At 43.0% G+C, this 9,506-nt stretch overlaps 1 protein-coding gene across 1 annotated transcript in view; it reads left to right on the top strand.

The window, feature by feature from the left end:
* Positions 1-649: 649 nt before the first annotated feature.
* gss (glutathione synthetase) overlaps positions 650-9,506 on the top strand; it is a 114,259-nt gene continuing 105,402 nt past the window's right edge. The window contains exon 1 of the mRNA XM_073062113.1: positions 650-889. Within this exon, the coding sequence (XP_072918214.1) occupies positions 818-889 (72 nt within the window). The 5' untranslated portion in view covers positions 650-817. The remainder of the gene's footprint in view (positions 890-9,506) is intronic.

Raw genomic sequence — 9,506 nt, 5'->3', positions numbered from 1 at the left:
CGATTCAGGAACAGCTTCTTTCCCTCTGCCATCCGATTCCTAAATGGACCTTGAACCCATGAACACTACCACACATTTTTTAATATATATTATTCTGTTTCTGCATGATTTTACTATATTCAATATACATATACTGTAATTGATTGATTAATTTTTTTTCTATATTATGTATGGCATTGAACTGCTGCTGCTGCTAAGTTAACGAATTTCATGACACATGCCGGTTATAATAAACCTGATTCTGATTCTGGAGAAACAGAGAATTCTGGAAATATTCAACAGCCCAGGCAGTATACATACAAGAAAGACATTTCCAGAATGTTATACATTCTGCTACATGCTTGCTACCTTTTCTCTGTTCTACACTGTATAAGTCTTGTGCTGTGTATGACTGCTGGTACCGCGTTTTGCACTTGGCCCCGGAGTAACGCTATTTCGTTTGGTTGTATTCATAGGTATTCATGTATGGCTAAATGACAATTAAACTTTAACATTTTCTGAATTTATTTCTGTTTTGTCTTTTATTTCCCGCTTTCACGACCACCAGGATCTAATAACTCTCCCCAACTTCCGACTTGACGTGTTGGCTAGATCACGTGACCCCACCGGCAAGGCCGCCCCGCCCCTTTTTCTGACTTGGCCGCACCATCACCCTGGCAACCGGAGCGCGGCGTGTGTCGGGCGGACGAGGAGAAAGGGGAAACGGTGCGGCCCCGCCTCCTCTCCGGCCGGAGTCAGTGGCTGGGGGAGCTGTCAATCAGCGGGAGGAAGAAGGAGGCAGGCGGGTGGTTTGGCCGTTGACTTGGTGAGGGGAGCGATGTCTGCCAGCGGGAGCCCGGTGCACAGCAGATTGCCCACCCTATCTCTGCCCCAAAAGTCGGAAAGCGAGGTAACCGTTTGCAAATTTATAGGCTGCTTTGTAACATTTGCGGCGCCCGCTGACAGAACAGTGCATGTGTGACTGGAGAGGCGCGGAGATTGAACCCGAACCGCAACTCCAATAGTGCAAAGTTCGCGATCAGCCCTGGAGTTGTGGTGGGTAACGGTGCTCGGGTCTGTCGATGTTCTGTGGGGAGTAATTTACGGATGGGGATTGGAACCCGGTCACTATGGAGTACCCGGCCTGCAGGCCATCAGTCATAGGGTCATAATAGTAATCTTAGAATCAAAATCATTATCGCTGACTTGTATGACGTGAATTCAGTTCCCCGCCATCCAAGCCATGGTATCTTCTCTCTACTACCATCGACAGAAGGATACAGAAGCATTGGGTCCTGTTCAGTAATAGTTGTAAACTTACAGCCATCAGGCTCCTAAACTGGCGTGGATAACTTCACTCACCCCAACTCTGAACTCTATGGTCTCACTTTTAAGGAGTCACGTTTGCAGTATTTTATGTTTTTATTTCCATAATTTGTCGTCTTTTGTTATTTATTACTTGTATATAGTTTTCATAAGTTCTGTTGTACTACTTTATATCCTTGTAAATGTCTGCAAGAGAATCAGAATTGTGTTTAAATTTACCGGCATACGTCATGACATTTGTCTTTGCGGCAACAGTACAATACAATCAATACATAGTAACAGAAAATACCCTTAATTACAGTAAGCATATATATAAATAGTTCAATTAAATAAGTAGTGCAAAAATAGGATTTTAAAAAAGTAGTGAGGTAGTGATTATGGTGCAGTGTTCATTCAGAGAATGCTGAAGAGAAGAGGGCACTTCCTGGGTGATGGGCGCTACCTTTTTGAGGCATTGCTCCTTGAAGATATCCTGGGACTCCGGAGGCTAATGGAGCTGATTAAGTTTGCAACTCTCTGAAGTTTATTTGGATCCTGTGCTGTAGTCCCACCTCCTCCAGTTCCTCCAGCATTTTGGGTGTGTTGCTCAGATTTCCAGCAGCTGTAGATTTTCTCTTGTTTGCCCCTTAATCTGGTTTTCTTAAAATTATACTTGGAGAATTCCACCTCCCATCACTTTCATCAATTCATGTTTTTGCAGGGAAATGTACTATGGACATGTGGTCGATGTTTAGGGATATCTTACAGGATGTTAGGGATAAATTTGTCCCGGTGAGGAAGATAAAGAATGGTAGGGTGAAGGAACCATGGGTGACAAGTGAAGTGGAAAATCTAGTCAGGTGGAAGAAGGCAGCATACATGAGGTTTAGGAAGCAAGGATCAGATGGGTCTATTGAGGAATATAGGGTAGCAAGAAAGGAGCTTAAGAAGGGGCTGAGAAGAGCAAGAAAGGGTCATGAAAAGGCCTTGGCGAGAAGGGTAAAGGAAAACACCAAGGCATTCTTCAATTATGTGAAGACCAAAAGGATGACAGGAGTAAAGGTAGGACTGATTAGAGATAAAAGTGGGAAGATGTGCCTGGAGGTTGTGGAAGTGAGCGAGGTCCTCAATGAATACTTCTCTTCGGTATTCACCAATGAGAGGGAACTTGATGACGGTGAGGATAATATGAGTGAGGTTGATGTTCTGGAGCATGTTGATATTAAGGGAGAGGAGGTGTTGGAGTTGTTAAAATACATTAGGATGGATAAGTCCCCGGGGCCTGACGGAATATTCCCCAGGCTGGTCCACGAGGCGAGTTAAGAGATTGCCGAGCCTCTGGCTAGGAACTTTATGTCCTCGTTGTCCACAGGAATGGTACCAGAGGATTGGAGGGAAGCGAATGTTGTCCCCTTGTTCAAAAATGGTAGTAGGGATAGTCCGGGTAATTATAGACCAGTGAGCCTTACGTCTGTGGTGGGAAAGCTGTTGGAAAAGATACTTAGAGATAGGATCTATGGGCATTTAGAGAATCATGGTCTGATCAGGGACAGTCAGCATGGCTTTGTGAAGGGCAGATCGTGCCTAACAAGCCTGATAGAGTTCTTTGAGGAGGTGACCAGGCATATAAATGAGGGTAGTGCAGTGGATGTGATCTACATGGATTTTAGTAAGGCATTTGACAAGGTTCCACATGGTAGGCTTATTCAGAAAGTCAGAAGGCATGGGATCCAGGGAAGTTTGGCCAGGTGGATTCAGAATTGGCTTGCCTGCAGAAGGCAGAGGGTTGTGGTGGAGGGAGTACATTCAGATTGGAGGGTTGTGACTAGTGGTGTCCCATAAGGATCTGTTCTGGGACCTCTACTTTTCATGATTTTTATTAACGGCTTGGATGTGGGGGTAGAAGGGTGGGTTGGCAAGTTTGCAGATGACACAAAGGTTGGTGGTGTTGTAGATAGTGTAGAGGATTGTCGAAGATTGCAGAGAGACACTGATAGAATGCAGAAGTGGGCTGAGAAGTGGCAGATGGAGTTCAACCCGGAGAAGTGTGAGGTGGTACACTTTGGAAGGACAGACTCCAAGGCAGAGTACAAAGTAAATGGCAGGATACTTGGTAGTGTGGAGGAGCAGAGGGATCTGGGTGTACATGTCCACAGATCCCTGAAAGTTGCCTCACAGGTAGATAGGGTAGTTACGAAAGCTTATGGGGTGTTAGCTTTCATAAGTTGAGGGATAGAGTTTAAGAAACATGATGTAATAATGCAGCTCTATAAAACTCTAGCTAGGCCACACTTGGAGTACTGTGTCCAGTTCTGGTCGCCTCACTATAGGAAGGATGTGGAAGCATTGGAAAAGGTACAGGGGAGATTTACCAGGTTGTTGCCTGGTTTAGAGAGTATGGATTATGATCAGAGATTAAGGGAGCTAGGGCTTTACTCTTTGGAGAGAAGGAGGATGAGAGGAGACATGATGGAGGTGTACAAGATATTAAGAGGAATAGACCGAGTGGACAGTCAGTGCCTCTTCCCCAGGGCACCACTGCTCAGTACAAGAGGACATGGCTTTAAGGTAAAGGGAGGGAAGTTCAAGGGGGATATTAGAAGAAGGTTTTTCACTCAGAGAGTGGTTGGTGCGTGGAATGCACTGCCTGAGTCAGTGGTGGAGGCAGATGCACTAGTGAAGTTTAAGAGACTACTAGACAAGTATATGGAGGAATTTAAGGTGGAGGGTTATATGTGAGGCAGGGTTTGAGGGTCAGCATAACATTGTGGGCCGAAGGGCCTGTAATATGCTGTACTATTCTATATGTTTCTATATATGTTTCATATGCCCCAGCAAATTTCTACAGGTGTACGGTGGAGTCCAATCTGACTGGGTACATTGCCATCTGGTACAGTATGGAGACTACGATGCAGATAATTTTAAAAAGCTACAGAGGGTTGTAGACTCAGCCAGCTCCATCATGGGCAGAATCCTCTTCACTGTTGAGGTCATCTTCAAAAGGTGGTGCCTCATGAAGGTGAGTTCTGTTGCTACCTTCAGGGAAGAGGTACAAGAGCCTGAGGGGACACTCACCATTTTAGAGTTATTGAGCCTTCGAGCTCAGAAGTGCACCCTTCGCCCTGCTGAACTGTTGTTCTGCCTAATCCTATCGACCCACATGTGATCCATCGCCTTCCATACCTCTCCCATTGAAGTACTTATCCAAATTTCACTTAATAGATGAAAATCTACCTTTTCTGCTTTAGGAACAGTTTCTTTCCCTCTGCCATTTGATTACTAAACTATCTATGAACACTCCCTCATTATTTTGATTTTTCCCCCACTATTCAGTGTTTATTTATTTATATATATCTTTTGTAACAAATTGTGACTTTTTTATTTATTGCACTGTACTGCAGCAAAATTCAGATATGTCAGTGATAGTAAACCTAATTCTGACACTTCATGGAATCAGAGTTAGATTGCGCCCAGGTTCCTTGCTATATATTGATTTGTCACCACCTTTGATTCGGCCAATGACAGTGGTGTCTAAATCAGCCCTTCCCTTAACCTCGTTTCTGTGATTACATTGTCCCACGTGCTGATCCAGACTCACAGCTCATCTGTGTTACCATGAGGCTGTTAGCATGCATTTGTGCTCCCCTTTCCTTTCTCTACCTGCTCTTCTCACTGGACTTGTCTGTACTATTGTCTGCTTTCAACTCCCTACCTGCTGCACAGTCATTCTGACTCCTGTGTCCTTGCCTTGCAAGTTTAAACGCTCAGGAGTAGCACCAGCAAACCTCCCTTCTTTCATGAATAGGGCTCAAGTTTTAAATTGAAGATTGATGTAGCTGACAACCGACTAGTTGAGCAACTTTTCTCTAACTTGCCAAGTCCATGCGTGATTCACACTTAAGACTAACTAGCCTCTTGCAATCTTTCTGTTGATAACATTCACCACCAGGCTCTATACTGACAAAGGCATTGAAGTTGGGTGTAAACCCACTGTGGAATTTCACTTCCTCCAAACCAGTGCAATGAAGTCAGAGGTAAATATCATATTTGTCATGTTCTCTTAACATTATGCAATCACTTTTAGTGGAAAAACTGATGTATAGTTTTCAGAATCAGAGTTATTATCACTGATTATTAAATTTGAAATGTGTTGTTTTGTGGCAGTTGTACAGTGCAAAGACAAAATTTACTATGTTAGAAAACTAAATAACCAAATGGAATAACAAGGTAGTAACATGGACCATTCAGAAATCTGATTGCAGAGAGGAAGAAGCTGTTTCTAAAAAAAATGAGGAACAGTATGCCATAGTGTTAACAGTTAGCATGAGGCTACTACAGCTCAGGGCATCAGAATTTGGAGTTCAATCCCAATGTCATCTTTAAGGAATTTGCCTATTCCTTCCCAATAAACGCGTGAGTTTCCTCCCATGTTTCCAAAGATGTACCTGTTGGTAGGTTAATTGTAAATTGTGCTGTGATTAGAGTCAGATTAAATAGGTGGGTTGCTGGGTGGTGAGGTTTGCTGAGCAGGCTCCTGTACTCCCTCCCTTATCTCAATAATGAGAAAAGAGCATGTCCCAGATAGTTTATGCAGAGGCTAAGTGTTTGCACCAACTTTTTGAAATGTGATTTGAGATTCAGTTTTTAACTGTGTAAGAATAGATCACATTCAGGCTCTGTACAGGACCTTCAAGTGCAGTGACAGAATAACAGTTCATGGTTTCATCCAAAGACTATTGACCAAATTCCAGAATCAAAGCAGTTTATGTACATAAATAAGTATACATATGCATAAGTGTAATGAAAAGCTTGCTTGCAGCAGTGTCATTGGTATTAGCATCATTTAAACATTTATGGGAACATCTTTCAGGCTCTTAGGAAGGAATCTCCAGGAATTATAAGAAAATTGGGGGGAAAATTGTAATACTTTGAACTTAATGTTAGCATAGCAGTTAGCGGCATCGCCTTGCAGCGCTAGTAATCACTGATCAGGGTTTCGTTTCTGCAGCTGCCAATAAGGAGTTTATACATTTTCCCCTTGACCGTGTGGGTTTCCTCTAGCTGCTCCGGTTTCCTCCCACATTCCAAAAGATGTACAGGTTAGGATTAATGAGCTGTGTGGCTTGCTATGCTGGTGCCAGAAGTGTAGCAGCACTTGCGCACAGCCCCCAGCACATCTTTGTGTTGTTGGACGTTGTTACAAACAGTGCATTTCACTGTACGTTTTGAGCTATGATCTATATGTAACAATGAAAGCTAACCTTTAAGTGTCATACAAATTAGAAATGGATAATGGGAAAATACGCTATTCATGGAGGTGGCTTGAAGGTCATTTAAGAGAAACAGGATAGTACTTAGATCAAAGATTCAAAGTACGTATATAGTACACAACCCTGAGATTTGTCTTCCTGCAGACAGCCACAAAACAAACACTATGAAACCCCTCAAAAGAAAACAACAAACACCCAACAAGCGAAATAACATAGAATATAAAACATCAGACAGACATACTTTATTGATCCTGAGGAAAAGTGGGTTTTGTTACAGTCGCACCAACCAAGAATAGTGTAGAAATATAGCAATATAAAGCCATAAATAATTAAATAATAATAAGTTAATTATGCCAAGTGGAAATAAGTCCAGGACCAGCTATTGGCTCAGGGTGTCTGACACACTGAGGGAGGAGTTGTAAAGTTTGATGGCCACAGGCAGGAATGACTTCCTGTGATGCTCAGTGTTACATCTCGGTGGAATGAGTCTCTGGCTGAATGTACTCCTGTGCCTAACCAGTACATTATGGAGTGGATGGGAGACATTGTCCAAGATGGCATGCAACCTGGACAGCAGCCTCTTTTCAGACACCACCGTCAGAGAGTCCAGTTCCACCCCCACAACATCACTGGCCTTACGAATGAGTTTGTTGATTCTGTTGGTGTCTGCTACCCTCAGCCTGCTGCCCCAGCACACAACAGCAAACATGATAGCACTGGCCACCACAGACTCGTAGAACATCCTCAGCATCGTCCGGCAGATGTTAAAGGACCTCAGTCTCCTTAGGAAATAGAGACGGCTCTGACCCTTCTTGTAGACAGCCTTGGTGTTCTTTGACCAGTCCAGTTTATTGTCAATTTGTATCCCCAGGTATTTGTAATCCTCCACCATGTCCACACTGACCCCTTGGATGGAAACGGGGGTCACCGGTGCCTTAGCCCTCCTCAGGTTCACCACCAGCTCCTTAGTCTTTTTCACATTAAGCTTCAGATGATTCTGCTAACACCATGTGAACCACAAAGCCATTGAAACATTCTAGGAATGTTCAAGCAACACAGACAAAATGCTGGACAGGCGGCATCTATGTTGCCTGTTCAATTTAATTCATTTCAATTTAGTGCTGTGTCGATCGTTGACTTTGGGCCGCAGAGCCAGTCTGCCCTGATCAAAATCGCTCAATATAGCGCTAAAGAAAACTTCAGTACCATCCTCCGACAGCATCGAGGGGAAGAGAGACAGTTTGAATGCAATGGCCTCCCTTCAAGAGCAGTGAATGGGGGGGGGGGGGCAAGGCCATCACATGCAGATGCCTGCCTCCGGCAGCTGCGAGCGAGAGGCTGGTAGACTATGCTGAACACTTGCTCAACTTGATGTTTCAATCTTCCTTGAAGTTTAATTGGTGAGATCGACAAGAAATGGAGTTGATCGTGGGCTCGCCCCCTGTCTCCAGGCTTTTCGGTTGCTCGAAACCTCACCGGACTCCCTCGGAGACAGCAAAGCGGCAGGTTACTCAATCGGGCCAAAAACATGCTATCAACATGTAAATCACTGGTTTAAATTGTAGCAGAATGATATTTGAAAGAAGCAGTAGCAGCCAGGTGTTCAGATTACAAGGCAGAGCTAGCAAGACCAGAGATAAACAAATGGAAGCTGGAAGACAGTTTAAACAGAACTGATTGTGAGATAGGCTGAGGCATGACAGAAAAACAAGCCATAAATTATAACCACCCAGTTCAGCCATCCAGAGGATCAGCTGTTCTGGATTGGGTGTTGTGCAATGAACCAGAATTGATTAGAGAGCTTAAGGTAAAAGAACACTTGGGTCGTGATCATAATTCACTCTGAAATTTGAGGAGAAGCTAAAGTCAGAGGTATCAGTATTCCAGTGGAGTAAAGGGAATTAGAGGCATGAGAGAGGAGTTGGCTAGAATTGATTAGAAAAGAACACTGGCAGGGATGGCAGCAGAGCAGTAATGGCTGGAATTTCTGGAAGCAATTCAGGAGACACAGGATAATACATCCCCAAGAGGAAGAAGTATTCTAAAGGAAAGATGACACAACTGTGGCTAACTAGAGAAGTCAAAGCCAACATAAAAGCCAAAGAGAGGGCATAAAATAGAGCAAAACTTAGTGAGAAGTTAAAGGATTGGGAATGTTTTAAAGACCAACATAAGCAACTAAAAAAGTCATTAAGGTAAAGATGGAATACGAAAGTAAGCTAGCCAATAATATTTAAGAGGATACCAGAAGTTCTTTTCAGATATTTAAAGTGTAAAAGAGAGGCAAGCGTGGATGTCGGACTGCTGGCAAACGATACTGGAGAGGTAGTAATGAGGGACAATAAAATGACAGACAAACTGAATAAGTATTTTGCATCATTCTTCACTGTGGAAGATACTAGCAGTATGGTGGAAGTTCCAGGTGTCAGGAGTCATGAAGTGTGAGAGGTTACGCTAGAGAGACGGTTCTTCAGAAACTGAAAGATCTGAAGATAGGTAGATAAGTCACTTGGACCAGATGGTGTAAACCCCAGAGCTCTGAAAGAGGTGGCTGAAGAGATCATGGAGGCATTAGTAATGATCTTTCAAGAATGACTAGATTCTGGAATTGTTCTGGAAAACTGGAAAATTGCAGATGTCACTCCACTTTTCAAGAAGGGATAGAAAATCAGATTCAGGTTTATTATCACCAGCATGTGACGTGAAATTTGTTAACTTAGCAACAGCAGTTCAATGCACTACATAATATAGAAGAAAAATATGTAAAATAATAAATAAGTAAATCTTATTCAGTATACTTTATACAGTATACATATATATTGAATAGATTAAAAATCATGCAAAAATAGAAATACTATATTTTTTTTAAAAAGTAAGGTAGTGTCCAAAGGTTCAATGTCCATTTAGGAATTGGATTGCAGAGCGGAAGAAGCTGTTCCTGAATCGCTGAGT

This window comes from Hemitrygon akajei, chromosome 11, assembly GCF_048418815.1.
Source record: "Hemitrygon akajei chromosome 11, sHemAka1.3, whole genome shotgun sequence".
NCBI lineage: Eukaryota > Metazoa > Chordata > Chondrichthyes > Myliobatiformes > Dasyatidae > Hemitrygon > Hemitrygon akajei.
This window is presented reverse-complemented; position numbering and strand designations above follow the sequence as displayed.